Source organism: Oncorhynchus clarkii, chromosome 27 (genome assembly GCF_045791955.1).
Source record: "Oncorhynchus clarkii lewisi isolate Uvic-CL-2024 chromosome 27, UVic_Ocla_1.0, whole genome shotgun sequence".
Taxonomy (NCBI): Eukaryota; Metazoa; Chordata; class Actinopteri; order Salmoniformes; family Salmonidae; genus Oncorhynchus; species Oncorhynchus clarkii.
In genome coordinates, this window is record NC_092173.1 from 26,510,250 (window position 1) to 26,527,714 (window position 17,465).

At 43.5% G+C, this 17,465-nt stretch overlaps 1 protein-coding gene across 6 annotated transcripts; it reads right to left on the reverse strand.

Moving 5' to 3' along the window:
• Positions 1 to 414: 414 nt before the first annotated feature.
• LOC139385856 (vascular endothelial zinc finger 1-like) lies at positions 415 to 17,208 on the reverse strand. Of its 6 annotated transcripts, XM_071131123.1 has the most exons (8): positions 17,095 to 17,164; positions 14,524 to 14,583; positions 8,787 to 9,577; positions 6,620 to 6,689; positions 6,224 to 6,389; positions 4,838 to 4,882; positions 4,340 to 4,408; positions 415 to 4,144 (listed from the first exon to the last, which is right to left on the reverse strand). In XM_071131123.1, the coding sequence occupies exons 1-8, from the start codon at positions 17,125 to 17,127 to the stop codon at positions 3,822 to 3,824; spliced, it is 1,557 nt and encodes a 518-aa protein (XP_070987224.1). In that variant the 5' UTR covers positions 17,128 to 17,164; the 3' UTR covers positions 415 to 3,821. The 6 variants fall into 6 exon arrangements, with proteins under 6 accessions (XP_070987224.1, XP_070987225.1, XP_070987227.1 ...); XM_071131124.1 differs by lacking the exon at positions 14,524 to 14,583 and having other exon boundaries at positions 17,095 to 17,174; XM_071131125.1 differs by lacking the exon at positions 4,340 to 4,408 and having other exon boundaries at positions 418 to 4,144; positions 17,095 to 17,208.
• Positions 17,209 to 17,465: the final 257 nt, after the last annotated feature.

A 17,465-nucleotide genomic window follows, 5' to 3' on the forward strand; every position in this document is an offset into this window, starting at 1 on the left:
TTGCTGTTAGGAACATGTCTATGGAACTTGTTTAGTTCATGCCTCAGTTGTTGAATCTTATGTTCATACAAATATTTACATGTTAAGTTTGCTGAAAATAAACAGTTGACAGTGAGAGGACATTTCTTTTTTTGCTGAGTTTGTGGTTATATAAAACCCTTTCAGAGCGATCCATTTTCATGAATGCGGTGGTGTACCTAAAACTGTCCGGTGAGTGTGTGAAGTCCTCACTCCGTCCTCTTCAGTCATGTTTATCCTTGCCTTCTAAATGACTTGGGAGCCGACTCCTCATGCACGGAACCAGATAACACGGACACTCATAGTAAGAACGAAAGTCAGGACTAAAAAAAGGCACTAACAGGTGTGTGAAAATACAATATTGTGTACAGTTAAAAATAACAGGCTGACACACCATTCAAGTTTCCAAGTTTAATTGATAAAAAATAAAATGTGTAAAGAAAAAAACAAATTTGTTTTCATGCACAGCGCATAGTTTGGCACAATACACCTAAAATCCTCTCAATACGCAAACAGTCACAGAGGCACTTATCAGTACACCATACTCCAATAGCATGCCAACTGTGAGCCAGGCAGTGTAGACACCTGAGGGGGAGGGGGAAAGAGAAATAGAGTTAGAGAGAAAGCAAGAGACCTTTTAGGAAGTGTTGGGGGAGCCAAATGTTAACTCTGTCCTCCCTGCAGACTCAGTATGGACAATCCACAATCATGTTTTATAATTATTTTATTTAGACAACCCAAATAAAAGGCACATAAAAACATTGCGCATATGTTTACAATTATTCTTGACAGACATTTAAAAATTTAGGAATGTTACCTTTCTGCTAATCAGAAAGCCTAGTCTTTGTATATACAAAATTACCATTGTTAATGTTCTAATACAAAAAGATTTATAAAAAGGTTCTAGTTTTTTTCCCTTGCATGTGTCTATCATAACTAACATGTCCTCTGAACTAAATGGTTTTGTACAAAGATATACATTCAGCAGCCTTCACAGGACTCCAAGATCTCCCAATTCAGAGAAAGATTTGAGATCAGACCAACTTCACTCTTCCAAAATCAAAAAGGTTAAGACCAAAACAAATCATTGCATTTAACAAAATAAATGTAGTGTCATTGCAAACAAATTAAAAGCATTTGGTTAAAAATAAACTGATGATGCATAAGAGTAATGGCCCTTTAAAAAAACACAGACCATGTTCTCAAATATGTTAACAGAATGTTACTTACAAAACACTTTATTCAGTGTTCATCATACTTAAAAAATAAAAAAAAATCACAACATTTCAATTTGGTTGAGGGGGCTGTCTAGCTCTTAGCCATCTGAACAGTTAAGGCTTCCTTCACAAAACAAGTCCATCATCATAGACATGACATCTGCGAAAGCGCAGGCAGCGCCATTGAGGCCATCTCTATTTTGAAATAGTCAATATTCCATTACTTCCATGACTTGGCCAACAAACTGAAAGGGCGCGTACTGTCACGAAGAGTGTTGTTTGAACAGGTTTAAATCCAAGGTTGCCGATTTACTGCCAACTGCAGTTAAGGAATGTTTCCTCACAAGTTTAATTCATTGGCTGACCCCTCCTGATGACCTGGATGGAATTATGTGATGTGTTCCTTCCTTAACCCATTGGAAGTCCCACGTAGTTGACTACTTCAAAAAGTCCTCATTGGTGCTGCCCATGCTAAAATGGGCTTTTGGGCACTAGTGTTGTCTAAGTCTATGTCCATCACATCTAGAAGAGGAAGCAGAAGTGTAAAATAGTGTTGTTGCAAAGCAGGTCAGGCACACTAGCTACAGCTACTGCGGAAGGACAACACACATACTTCAAAACTAGTTTTTTTGTAGTGTTTTCAAACAGTAAAAAAAGTCACTAGCCTTCTGAGTTTTTAAAAAACTAAATCCAAACTTGGACGAGCTCAGACGTCCACATGCAACATCGATGGAAAGGGAATCCAAATGGCAACAAGACCACCCGCCATTCCAGCAATTCCCTTGGGGCACTGTGTTGGCATGCATACAATACTATCAAAGGCCTCAAACACCTTACCGCTCCCAAGACCGACACAAGGAAGGCGAGGCCACAAGTCTCTGAAGAGTGTCCACCAGCGTAATGTTTGAATGCACCGCCTGTTCCTACCAAACCCATACAGCCTGATTTTTGGGCAATGTGTCGTGTCAGCTACACATGCTCTTTAAGAGTACCTGCCAATTGAGTGAGAGGCCTGTGTACTGAACGTAGGCCTAGGCAGAGCCAGTAGGCACGGCAAGGAAGCAGCCCTGTGACCCTTGACCTATAACCTTTGATCCTTCTAGAACATGTAGTGGATACAGCCTCTAGTCTCTGCTTCCACTCTCTTTCAGGGCACCTCGGGCCCCAGATGGCAGTTTTGGTTCTACAGTAATATAACAAAAGGACCTCAGGAGACAGAAAAACCTTAAACTAACCTTGGAAGTAAACTATGCAAAAGTAGTCCAATGGAAGGCCATATCGACAATGATAAAGTACTTGCAGCTCTGACCTGTGCTGAAAGATATCTACTTTTTTCTTTCTTTTCTGACAGGCAAAGACAAAATAATTGTGTGTTTTAATATTTACAATGAAAGGGTAAAAGGTCAAGGTTGTGTGTTAAACTTGATTTGATCCTTTTACTCATCAAAAGATTGGGCAACTCTCAGTAAGGTTCTTGAGTAGAAGTAAACACATAGGATCCTAAACTAGCAATCAAAAAGAGAGGGGGATAAAATGGCCCTATCAAAAACTCTCCCAACATAACTATATTCACAAAAATGTTAAAAGGTGAACTTTGGGACCACTTTTTCAGCATAGTGTCTACTGTGCCACTAGGTGGCTCTGGTAGCCTCTACATTAACAGGGCTCTCAGCCAACACTAAACCTTTTGATCCTTGATAATACTGCTGTTTTCAGGACATTAACTTGGGGATATGCTTTCAGTGCCAGACATTTCCTCCTTGTGTTCCTGTAACATTACCACTAATGTCCTCTGGCTACTTTGTGAATTCATATAACACACAACTTACAACTACTTAAAAAAAAAAAGATGTATAGGTTTACAGTATCCAGCAGTGAGAAGTGACCGTTTTCCAGAGATGTTCAGGACCTGGGAGAGCTCACATTATGTAGTCAAAGGCATTGGCCTAAGATAACTGTGGTGCCTTAAAAATTATCCAGAAAAATCACCCTCCTGCAAAATGGTAGCCTTTGTCCCTTTTGTTGTACTGAACTCCTTACAATTATTACAACTATTAAATACTGATTAGCAGGCTATAATAACAAAGGAAAACAAATATAAAAACCATCTGCTCTGTAAGAGAGCATTTAAAAGACATTAATACCAGCAATACATTTGTGTTACAGTTTCATTCCAATGCCAAATGTGCAGGTATGTTGACGCAAGAGGCGAGGCATAACCCGTTTGTTTACGTCAGGCTTCCACTTGGTGCATCATTCAAAAGCTCCATTTCTCCTTTTGAGACTTCACATGCCTTCCAGGACTGTCCTCCTACCGGCGGTTAAATGAAATAAAATGCACCAGCATCTACAGGGGCTGGCCAGTCCACCTCTCATCATGCTGCATTCACTGCTGCAGCAACTGCAGCCAGACAGACGGGTACAGCGTCCAGCTAGCCCCCCATACTACAACATCATCTATAGTACTCCTGGTAAGGAGGAAGGTCTGCTAAAGCAAGGGAGGAAGAGGTGGTGGTTTGGGGGTAGAAGGAGAGAGATGGAAGGGGTTGATAAAGAGATGCTAACCAGGGGCCAGGGAAGGGGTTACTACCAGGGAGGGGAGGAAGGCAGGACCTGGGAGAGAAAAGGCATGCTATCCATGGGCCGCATGGCGATGTTAAGCGGCCCGGTTATATTCATGGGCATCCCAGAGGTGATGGCCACAGGGTGGGCTATATTCATGGGCCCGGTGATGGTCACTGGGTGCTGCAAGTTGATTGGAGAGGTGATGTTGACCGTGCTGGTGGTGATGTTCATCTGGGCAGCGATGGTCACCGGGTTGCTGGCGTTGCTGCGGTTCATCGCCGAGGTGATGGCGGCAGAGTTGGTGACAGGTGTCGCCGAACCAGAGTTGTGCACGGTGTTGGAGTCTGAGGAAAGACAAGAGGGCGGGAAGGAGCGAAATAAAGACAGAATGAGCTGGATGATCGGTCCTTACAAACCATTTAGGATAACCCCAAGCTCCACAGGGTTAGAGGGGCTGTGGTTGGAGTCACTGCAGCAGTCACACACACTAAAATGATTAGACATGAAAAAACAAAATGGTAGGATTCTTATGAACCTACCTTGAAAACGAGAGATGTCCATAAGGACTTGGAAGGAGTTATTTAAGATCTCTCCTACCGTCAACTCACCTGAGGGGGCAATTCAAAAAGCAGGATCAATGTGCTAGCCAGCTAACTTTCAGCGAATATTCAGAAACACTTTATTTCATACTAGTCAACTTGAAATGGTATGGTATAATTAACTCAATACCTTCAACAACCCATATTCCACTTAAACCTTCTGAGTTGTAATTTAAGGTTTATCAAAGTTATTTGGCTAGCTAACTTATTGATCCAGCTTAATGAAATAAAACCCTGATACCTGAATAACCATAACACACAAAAACACACAAGCATCTGCAACGACTTGGTTGGAAAACCACTACAGCTACACACGCTAGGCTAGAAAACAGATCTGTAGTGGAAAATGGGCCACTTCAATGCATAAGTAAGAATATAGAGCTACAAATTTGGAGGGGTTGGGATCGGGATGGGTTTCAGCTTTAGTTACTAGATTACCTTTTCGTATCCCTGAGTGGTGGTTCCACTGCCAGTCACTTAGCCCTATTCAGAGATACAGACAGATAGGGGTTACATTTATTGACAGGACTGATTGGGACAGGGCATCATTTGGGCCTGGGTGGCAGCAGGGCATAGGTTTGCAGGTCATTGGGTTAGATACACGAACGGTCAATCAAATGGTCTTCTACCAAGTACTAAAATGTTTATAGCGTGTCGTAGCTGGTGGGAACAAAAATGTGATTTGTTGTATCATATGCATACCCATTGTATAAAATGACAAGGGTTTGCTGAACAATAGCCCTTGCTATTTTAGAGTGATCAATCCCATGAAAAAATGAGTCAGAGCGATCTTATTCTTCCAAACTGGACCTTTGACAAACCAATGACAGAGCAGACATCATGAACCTCAATTTCAAGAGCTGACAGAAACAAGATACCCACTGAGTTTGAAAACCGCACACACAGACCCATCAACACTTAATGAGAGGATATTCAATTATTTGTTTGGACGGATCGCATATCGCATTTGAATGACTTGTATTGCTGCACTAGTTTGCTGTGTGCGTCAAATGAATTGAACGTGCAAAGCCCTTTAAATTTAGACCGTCTCCTAAAAGATTTCTTGCTACAGGCTATCCATTTCTGTCAGCAGAGATACTTGTCAACACCACCACACATGTGCAAACAACAAACAAACCAGACTGGGCTGGCCTGAAGGTGAGCCCCAGCACACTGACATGATCATGATATCAATTCATGAATGAGTGGTAACGACACAGTCCTTGTCAGTTGTGGACTGTTGTGCAGTACATTTGAATCTGTAAGTCAATTTGTTGTGGTGCTGCTCTGAAGGAGATGAATGTCCATGAAAATGGCCAAGATAAATATGGCATTTTCCTAAACATTCTTTATCCTGACCCAAATATATATTGGAATCAAATACAGCCGGACATGAGTCACTTCCCACTCTTATGATTTTGTGACTGAAAAAAATCTGAAATCTGACAACTTCAGAAACCTGGGGTGTATTCATTATGGAAACCTTTTAATAACCAAACAGATAAAAACAAGAGCTTCTATTGGACAAATTCAGGTAGGTCCCTCCACGTTTCATTCCGCTTGCTTCCATTTAGGAAAAGTGTAGCTACAAAATCGGAATGATTACACCCCGCATGACAAACCTGACAAAGTGCTTTGTGCTTTCCTATTGTGTATAGTACAGCACTGAACAACAAGGCCTGGGGTGCTTTCAGCATAAAGATGGAGACTGAATAAGTACCTAAATCATTTTTAAGAATACAAATACGATTTAATACCTAGGTCTGGAGGACCCCAGGCTAGGTGTGGCTTAGGGGAGGGAGTGGTGGAGGCTGCCTGGCATACCTTTATTACAGGGATTGTTGAAGCTGGCCTGGCCGTGGGTCTTGAGGTGGCTGGTAATGTAGGCAGCGCTCAGCATCTTGCCACAGATGTTGCAGGTCACCTTGCCCTCGTGTCGGATCATGTGGGAGCGCAGGCGGTCTTTGGTGGCGAAAGCAGAGGTGCAGGCCTGGGGAGGTATACAGGGACATTGATGGGGATATTAGAAGAGACAATCTCAATCTGTCTGTGTACACAGTCTGCATCCTGAAGACTCAGGGGAGATTCAATATTGTATACTAATTTACAATTGGGAGATCGCATACTAATCATATCCTTAATCCAACAAACCAGGAGTGAATATGAGCGTGAACATAAACAGGGAAGGGGGCGTCCGGAGGAGGATGCCTGGCTCCTTACCGTTACTTGGCATTTGAAGGGTCTCTCTGATGAATGAACATGCTTCACATGACAGCTTAGATGGTCAGGCCTGCAGGGGGAGAGAGGACACAGAAGAGCACAGGCACTTTAAAACCTGGTATAGTAGCTACAATACAGGTAACAGCTTTATAACTCACTCCATACATTGACAGTAGCTGTACGCACTACTACACCGTTGACGTATTTAAATTAACAAATGGGCCAACAAAAGGTGGCAGGCAAATGACAAATTCTCTGAACACACTGCCATTTCTTAATAATACAATTATGTAAATTGTATCGAAGGCTATTACTGCGGATGTTTTATGTAATGAATGTTAGTCTCATGGTGGCCCATATTTGACCCATGGGACACAAGCATTCCTTCTCCCAAAGTAATAATCTATGTTCTTGCAACAAAACCAGAGTTATTCAGTTGAGCCCCACCAAAAATAAATTACCAGAGAAGGATGGAATTTTGTCACTTCAAAATCTTAGCTAGAACTCTATCCAACAACATGACAGAAAATCATACCTGTTCTACAATATACCCCCGAAGAAGACAATGATGTGGCAACCACAGCTGTCTCTTAGTTCTCCTCCTCTGCCCCAACTAAGCCGCACTAGTGAAATGTTGCTACTGGACAAACGCAGCCAGAGAATTCCCCTCCAACAAAAGAGGAGAGTGTGGCTTGAAAAAGTCTCGAAGGAGGCGGTTTCTCACTAGCAGGCTTTTTGTGATGGCTAGCAGGAGTCCAATCCCATCTCCTCAGGAGTGCAGTGGAGCTGAAAAGCTCATATCACCCCTCCAACACAACGCTCCTTCGTTTAAGAGGGGAATAGCCTTTTTCAGGACTGCCAAATGTGAAAATGAACATGCACCTCTCGCCGCACAAGAGTAAGATGTTACTTCGCAAGTCATTAGATATGATACAATATCCTTCACTTCCCTAGTTGCTAATCATTTAGCTCAGAAACATACCACCATGTTGACAGACAACTTAATGGATGTCTGAAGGGGTTGGGGTGAAGAGACATGTGCTCTCCAATATTGGAAATAGCAAAAAGGAGAGGTGCTAAATTGGTGATTAGAAATCAGACCCGTCAATGAGTCAGAACACTACCATTGGCCTTGGGAGCTGCAGGAGTGACACTGGAGACAGTAGTCTCCCTGTCCCGTGCTGACATCCCTGAGAGGGGGGACACGAGGGACTGCTGTGACGCACGTAAAGCTCCAGATACTGTTTAAATGCACACAGTGCCCCACCAAGTATGTCATGAGCCAGTACTAGGGTCTAAACGGAAGCTGCGTGGGGCATCAGTAATAATGGCCAAGCTTCATAAAGCTACACACAAACAAGAAGTGGTCCAGAACAACAATTAAAGGACAAGGTCTCAGAGATACCATAAAAATAGGCCTTCCGGTATGTGATTTTAGGCATTGAAATGATACTCCACTTATTGTTCTTTGCTTGGGGAATTTCATTCAAAGTGGAAATTGTACATAATGCACATAGCCAGAAGGTGTATTAAAGCATCATAGCGGAAACATCAGTATGCAAAGCACTGGTCCTAACAGCCTATCAATTGACAGTGATTAACCAGTCCAATTCAACTCAATTACATTCCAACATGTGGGGATTTCCAACATTACAAGTCATCACATCTTAAAATTATTTGGCTACTGACAACTGAATATCAATTAAGTGGAATGTTTTTACCCAACCAAGCCCACCATGTACTTGTATGCCATCATCCATGCATCTAACATAGTTAGACTTCAGCAGGTGCAGACCCACAAAACAATCTGCCCAATTGTAGCCCGTTATGCCTTTATTTTTTTACATAGTCGTATCCTGTACATAAATGTATCAGATTCTGAATAAAGACGACTTTTGGAAAGTTGTAATATTGCCCTCTTGCATTTCAACCCCACAATAAGGAAATATATAAGAGGTGGAGAGGGGAATCACCGTCACAGTGCAGTGGTAATGGTAAGAAATGTGTGAAATTCCAACTAACCTCACACATAATAAATTCACTCTCAGAATGCATTGACAATTACAACATCATGTGCTCTGGACAATAACATTATGGAGTTTATACTCAGCATTTTGTAAATGGACAAGAAAAGGGAAAGTTGAGTAAGTTGAACTGTGCCACGCACCTGGAGAAGCCCTTCCCACAGACAGAGCAGATGTAAGGTTTGTGAACACCCCCGTCGTGTGAGCGCACGTGGTAGGTCATGCGGTCCTTCCTCTTGAAGCGCTGCTGGCAAATGGGGCACTCAAAGGGCTTCTCGTCTGAGTGGGACAGCTTGTGACGATTCAGGTGGTAGACGTCACGGAAGGCCTTGCCACACATCTCACAGCCGTGGTTCTTCTTCACTGGCTTGGCAGGCTTCTTGGGCTGGCTCTGCTGCTGATGCTGCTGCTGCTGATGTTGATGCTGCTGGGGCACCATGGTGGGAGACATGATGCTGGAGCCCGTGGAGGCCGAGGTGGTTGCTGTGGTGAGGATGCCAGCGATGGTGGAGATGTAAGAGGGCTGGCCGCCGCTGTTCTCGCGCTGCGGCACTGTGGAGATCATGGGCACCATCGTGGGCGCCGTCTGTGTCTTCTTGGGACGGGACACCATCTTGACGCCAGTGTGGCAGGACTCGTGCCGTCTGAGATGGTAACTGTCCCGGAAGGCTTTGTTGCAGTAGCCGCAGATGAACGGTGTTTTGGACTTGGGCTCTTTCTTCACCACTGCAACGGGACCACCGCCACCTCCTCCCCCCGTCCCGCTGGCTACATTGTCCTTGAGGAGCTCAGCGACGCTGACCGGGGGCTTCTGATCCAGGAGGATGGGCATCACAGGCTTCTGGTCCACAGGCTCTGGTCCTCCTGACTGGAGGAGAGGCAGCAAGCTGTTCTGGGCCACCTGGTGCTGGTGATGCAGGGCTTCATTGGCCTGCTGGAAGGACAACACAAAGACAGCCATGCAGAAGCACATCAGTACACAGTATAGACAGTCCCACACCCTCAAAGCTACTACAGCAGAGGGGGGGAAGAGAAGGAGAGACACCGGTTTCTGACTGCTCGAGAGCTGAAACGGACTGCCTTGTCAGCAGAACTACCACTGTTTCCAAGATGTGCTTACAATTGTAATTAGTGATGGGGATGAAAGGAAAAACAGAAAGCAACAGGACTTCCCATTTCTCCAAAAGGACTGAGCAGAGTATGACAACTTTATCCCCTTTTCTTCTTTGAAGAGTCCATTTGAATGTCAGTTTCTATTTCCAGATTCAGTTGTCGAATTCCATGAACTAAGTTATACTATCTAAAAGCTTTTCTGGTGACATCTAAGGGTAGCCTTGTGGGTGACATTGAAGCTCAAAAAGATGTTGTTCAATTTATACCATTATTGTAAGTCTTCCCCAGTGCCATTCAGCCAGCCCAGTTACTACAACCCCAACCCTGTCAGCATGAATGCAGCATTCGAAAAGGAAGGACAGGCTTTAACAGAAAGTGGGTGGGGTTACATCCTGCCTGATTGGCCCTGTCCGGGGGTATCGTCTAACAGGGCCACAGTGTCTCCAGACCCCTTCCGTCTCAGCCTCCTTTATTTTACCGCCTTTTCTCCTCAATTTGTGGTATCCAATTGTTAGCAACTCCCATATGGACTCGGGAGAGGTGAAGGTCGAGAGCCGTGCGTCCTCCGAAACACAGCCCAACCAAGCCGCACTGCTTCTTGACACAATGCCCACTTAACCCAGAAGCCAGCCGCACCAATGTGTCGGAGGAAACACCGTACACCTGGCGACCATGTCAGCGTGCATGTGCCTGGCCCGCCACAGGAGTCGCTAGAGCGCGATGGGACAAGAACATCCCTGCAGGCCAAACCCTCCCTTAACGCGGACGACGCTGGGCTAATTGTGTGCCGCCCCATAGGTCTCCCGGTCACGGCCGGCTGCGACAGAGCCTGGAATCGAACCTGGATCTCTAGTGGCTCAGCTACTCACTGCGATGCAGTGCCTTAGGCCACTGTGCCACTCGGCAGGCCCAGCCTCCAGTATTTATGATGCAATAGTCTGTTTTGGGGGAGCTAGGGTCTGCCTGTTATATGTGGAGTATTTCTCCTGTCTTATCCTGTGTCCTGTGTGAATTTAAGTATGCTCCCTCTAATTCGCTCTCTGAGCTCTAGGACCTTGCCTCAGGAGTACCCAGTCTTCCTTGCTGTCCCCAGTCCACCTGGTCATGCTGCTGCGCCAGTTTCAACTGTTCTGCCTGCGGCTACCTGCTACCTTGTCCCGGACCTGCTGTCTAACTCTGAATGCTGGGCTATGAAAAGCAAACTGACATTAACTCCCGAGGTGCTGACTTGTTGCACCCTCTACAACCACTGATGATGATGATTATTAGACCTTGCTGGTCATCTATGAATGTTTGAACATATTGAAGAACAATCTGGCCTTATATGGCCATGTACGCTTATAAACTCCACCCGCCACAGCCATACAAGGACTGGCCACCCCTCAGAGCCTGGTTCCTATCTAGGTTTCTTCCTAGGTTCCTGACTTTCTAGGGAGTCTTCACTAGTCACCGTGCTTCTACATCTGCATTGCTTGCCGTTTGGGGATTTAGGCTGGGTTTCTGTATAACACTTTGTGACATCTGCTGATGTAAAAAGGGCTTTATAAATACATTTGATTTATTAAAACAGAGTAACAGCCATTAATTTCTCAGAAATAGAAAGGGAGTCATTTCCAGCCCAGGCATCTGAGCCCCTCAGAAAAAACAAGAGCGCAGCCTTGATGAATGTGGCAAGAGACAAGGGGACGAGGGTCAAGAGACAAGGGTTATTAGGGGAGAGAAGGGTTAAGAGGCAGCTGTTGCAGGTTCCATATAAACTATAAAGAACAAAAATATAAAAACGATTTTACTGAGTTACAGTTCATATAAAGGGAATCAGTCAATTGAAATAAATTCATTAGGCCCTAATCTATGGATTTCACGACTGGGCAGGGGCGCTGCCAAAGGTGGGCCTGGATGAGTTGTAATAGTTTCAGACGATCCCGCAGGTGAAGAAGCCGGATGTGGAGGTGCTGGGCTGGCGTGGTTACATGTGGTCTGCGGTTGTGAGGCCGGTTGGACATACTGCCAAATTTTCTAAAACAATGTTGGAGGCGGTTTATGGTGGAGAAATTAACATTCAAATATCTGGCTACAGCTCTGGTGTACAGTCCTGCAGTCAGCATGCCAATTGCACACTCCCTCAACTTGAGACATCTGTGGCATTAATGTGATAAAACTGCACATTTTACCGTGGCCTTTTATTGTCCCCAGCACAAGGTGCACGTGTGTAATGATCATGCCGTTTAATCAGCTTCTTGATATGTCACACCTTTCAGGAGTTTCGATTATCTTGGCAAAGAAAAAAATACTAACAGCGATGAAAACACAAAATTTAAGAGAAATTTGTTTTTTTGTGCATATGCTGATTTCTGGGATCTTTTATTTCAGCTCATGAAACATGGGACCAACACTTTACATGTTGTGTTTATATTTTTGTTCAGTATAATAAAGAAACAGAAACTGCGATTTGAGCACAGAGGGTGAAGTAAAGTCAGTTGTGTCATGCCAGAACATGAACAATATACAGTACACATACAATGAATCAACATGTTAATTACACTTTGTAGACTTAAGTCTCTTGACCTTTTCCACAAACTCTTCAGTTTCTTGAACTATGATGACTAAATATGGCATTGTACACCCAAAGTATTAAAGTGCCGCAACTCGAGATCTGCTCAAATGAGTCCTTCAGAGATGAACACACAGAGCTCCCTGCCACTCAATCTAAATCTGTTGCATGTAAGGTGATCTCCTGTGGTGATTGAGCCGATTAGTTCTCTCTACTGGCAGAACATCTAGCATGGGACAACCTGTATGTTAGTCAACAATACCTAACCCCAACACAACTGAATATGATGCAAGACTGAGGAGCCGGACTTGGCACCACAAGGAACCTTTGGATACTCACAAAACTACATTATATTGACAAAAATGGTGCCCTCGGTAAACAAATATTGTCGAGAATGGTTGCTTTGACCAATTGGTCAAAGTTCAGATAGTTTCTCATCTACATCAACATTTCCTCCCATGTCTGCCTCCTGAACACGGTATCCATCTGCAACGATGAGCAACTGGTCCCTTCACTATTCAGTGTCGTTTTGAATGGTGGTAACAGAACCTATCAATGCTAATGGTTTGAAATGCAACTTCTGTCGTGTCTCAGGACAAGTTGTAATAGCTGCTTACACATCTGCTATAAATATCCCTTTTGGAGCAATTTCACACCACTTTCAAGTGGCTCTGAGGGCGCAGGCTGGTTGAGGCACCATACTCTCAAACTACACCCCCCGAATCACATTAATCACACAGGCTCATATAACCTACTACAACCAGTCATTAAAACCTAACATTTTAAATATTTCCTTTAAACACACTAAATTAGTAAATTATTCCATTATGACCTCCTAATAATCATACAAAATGCTGCTGATTGTCTATTGTTTTGCAGTGGTTGAAAAAAATGTGTAGCAGAGTAACAAAAACTGATAAGGTAGCAAAAGAATGACCCAACACTGGTAGCTAATAGAGCAGTGTACAGAGGACAGCTGCAGCTGCTGGCATTGTCCAATTGGTCACGGCAGGCCCCAAAGAATGGGTGGGGGGGGCAGGGGGTTTATGAATATTTTTGGTTGGTGTGTGAATAGAGTTTCACATTGTAACCAGCAACCTTACAACGGGCCGACCAAAGACACCCCGATTGAGACGATCTTGTTATTTTCCGTAATCACCATAGGGCAAGGTTAAAGAGCTGACCCCTGGGCTTTCAGGTTCAGCCAAGCATCCCAATACGGTCAGCCAGGCAGGCAGGGGATGGTTGTCTGGGCTGGGGGAGTCTGAAAAAAATTCCAAATTGTGTTCCTTTTTCTTTATGCTCTTTTGTGGAGCCGTAGAAGACACAAATCCGAGCAGTGATGCACTTACGGCCCGCAGGGGGGCCTTTGTAACACCAGTCCTGCCTGATTTGGGGATTCTGTTCAGCTGGCGGACGCTGCAGACTGCTTAGTGAGTTACCATAGGCAGCAGTGCTTTGGGGAATGGGAGAAAAACATGGTTCAGTCACAGGGTGTTATGTCCCCTTTTTGTCCTCTGTCCACACTTTAGTTGGATCCAGACTGGAATTCTTACCACCATTAGCATTTCTTCTAGCTGTGTGTGTGTGAGTGAGAGAGACAGCAAAGTGCTCAGACCAAGACACACAGACGCATAGGGAGCTGCAGCCCGCTGTGCCTTCACGCTGCTCTGATGATTTTGATACAAATCCGCTCTGAAGGCTGAGGTCATTCCCAGATAAATAGTGTTGTAACGGAGTGGGGCGTGGAAAATAACAAAAAAACTACAACAAATAAAAATCAGCCTGTTCTGTTGTTCAGTCAGTCAGGGATGTGGAGGCAGGGCTTTACAATGGAGGAGAATCTCATTCACCACAATGTTAATCTGTTTAGATATCAGACAACGAGGCCCCAAGGCAGCAGCTTGCCATTTGCTCAGACAAGTGCCCAAATTATTTTATGATCCCAAAAACAACAGTAATAGTTCAAATATATTGGTATTGCTTTTGTTCTCACAAAACTTGATAAACACACTCAATGTCTGGCACCAACCTGCATGAGGGAAGCAACAAGATCCGAGTGTTAACCCTGAAACCAGGACTAAGATCCTGACTTCACACTATGCTCTATCTATGTTTCGAGGGCTGGGTGGGGGTCATGTCATGTGCAAAAAACCTGTGAAAAAGGAAGTTGGGGAATTTACAGGGACATTTTACTGTGGAGAACATGAACTTACTCTGATCCCTGTGTAGTAGTCCCTACGTGGATTCCCTGGAACCATGGGACCTACAGAAGACTAATACAAAAGAAAAGGAAAATACTGGGCTTGTTAATAAAATGTTAACATTAACAGTAAAACAAAACCCTATTACGTATCGTCTTAAAGGAATCATAAAAATGTAGGTTTGTCCTAAAAATCGGGAGAAAAGAAGTGACTAATTTTCATCTGATTCAGGATTACGAGAATACTATTGAGAGCTGCATAGCTTGACACCCCCCACGCACGCATAACCTCTGATGCCTACAGAACAATAACAAGTGACGCACAGCCTCATTAGACGCTTCATCAAATCGAGCAAATCAAACGGAGCCTCCAAATAACAACTACTTAGTTTTCATTTTCCTCCACTGCTCCATCACACCAGCTTCAGGTATTTGTGCCTTGTTAGACACAAAATAAAACCATTATCATGGGTCCCTGGCTCGCGGCAATTAACTGGCAACAGCTGCAACTCTCAAGAGCTGAGGGAACAGAACTAAATAGGGCTGCAATATGATTATGTGGAGTAGGTGGGGGGGGGGGGGAGTGGAAACTTGGTTTGAAAACGTACATTTTCAACACTGGTGTTCACATTTGACCTGAGATGGGGAGTAGAACACTACATAGTAAGCCATTTGAGAGGATGTGTGAAGCTTAAGGGTCAAGTGTCCAATTCATTTAATAATTTAACCGACACTGCATTTTGTTATGCATCTTAGGTTGTCACATAGGACAGTAAAAAAGGTACATGTCCACTAGGAGAAATAGCCTGTTCCCCTTATGCTAATGACACATTCAAGGAAAACAGAAAAGGGTCTTAAATTATGACTGATGTGCTTTCCCATACCCAGACAGAGGATGTTTCAAATATCTACACTAGTGTAGATACTCTGGATTCTCAAATGCAATCCCTCAGGTGTGATGGAAAGACATCTATTTTTAAGCTCTAGCAGACACGTGACTGCTGGGGGATGAATTCTCAATGGTTACATAATGTCTACAATCTATGAATGTAGTGTACCTGCCAAGTTGACGGCTTTCGCGTTTACTACCTTAAGTATTTTTTATAAATGTATATATATTTTTGACTGCTGCCTTATTTACCTAGTTCAGGGTGTCCCAAACTCAGTCCTCAGGACCCCATGCGGTGTACGTTTTGGTTTTTGCCCTAGCACGACACAGTTGATTCAAATAATCATCCATCTTTGATCATTTGAATCACCTGTGTAGAATTAGAGCAAAAAACAAGATGAGGACAGAGTTTGGGAAACACTGGGCACATGAATAATGTTTACATACTGTTTTACCCACTTCATATGCATATAGTGTATTCTAGTCAAGGCTCATCCTATACAACTACTGCTGTACACCTTTTCTATTCATATACTGTCCATACACAGACCATCATATATTATATTCCAGACTCTGACATTTCTCTTCCTGATATTTCTTAATTGCTTTATTTTTGTGTTTATTGTTAGGTATTACTGCACTGTTGGATATAGAAACAAGCATTTCACTGCACCTGGGATAACATCTGCTAAATATGTGCAAGTGACCAATTAAGTTATTGGACGTTTTACATCGTTACAAGCACACATCAGTAAATACTAAAAACTCCTGAATAACCGTGATCATGTGCTTACTTATTAAAAGGGTAAAAAGAAGAAGTTTGGATTTCAATATTTCCAAATACAATGGCAATTGATGACCATCCCTAGATTTGCAATTTACATCGCACTAAAGTCAAACAACCAAGGACGTGAATACCCTCTGCAAGCTGCCAAATAGAAATCTCAGACATACGGCAGAGGGGTTTCAAATTATCAGTAGTGCAATAATTAGCTAGCAGCTTACTGCATAGTCTGAATTCTTTCTCCAACCCGCGGTTACATATTTTGGGACGAGGAAAACGGAGGAAAGTTAAGAATCAGAAGTGAGGGGTCCCTCCTCTCCATCCTCGTGCCCAGAATGTAAAGGAATGCGATTTGCTAACAGTAGACATTTATTCAAATTGCATCAAAACTAGTAAACAAAAACCACTGATTGCGAAAATGTATTCGTTGGTTAGCATGGCTCTCCGCTTGAGTGAAGGTGGGGATTGTTCTCGTTCTTTACGAGGCTAGCTTACAGCGGGCTAGCTTTCTAACTAACCAACGCGCGGCCATGGTCACTTTGCTTGCTTTTTATATTTAGCTAATTGGGGGCCAATCCGATTTATAAACATGCACTGGCGGACTTGAACAAACATCTGTCGAAACACACATTTTCTACAAAAAAATGGGGGAGACCGAACAGATTTCCCCCCTCTCGAGCGTCATCCATACTTCACAGCTGGAAGTCTAGGCTTGATGTCGCGAGCTAGCTCGCTAACGTTAGCTCGTTTAGCGGATTGGGCTAGCCAATATTAGCTAGCTAGCTACCGTTGTTTTGCTTGAATAACTATTAGAAATCAACGTTTAAATTCCCTAGGGGCAACGATGCATTAGGTATGTAGTAACATTTAGATGTAGTTAATCAAATTTACCACTCATACGTGACACTTACCTGGAATAAAAATGTACTCCAGCTCGGTTCCATTGCAACACTTAAAATCTGCAGGAAACCTAGAAGGAATCTATAACAAAGCAGCTAAACATGGCAGCTCCTACAACTTCCTGTAACGCTCCGGGCTGAACCATTTCCAGTTTAGTTTTATGGGACATTAGAGATTTTTCAGAAATCAAGATATTGTAAATTGCCTTGTATTAACATAGTATTCATATACAACATGTTTCTAATATATATGTATTGCAAAATTACTGAATAGCATATGATGTGGCGTGTCAAACAGTAAAATATGTACTATATGGAACGTGGCCCCCCATTTGTCGTGCTTAACTAGTCCATTAGAGCGCCTTCAAGAGATAACATAAAAT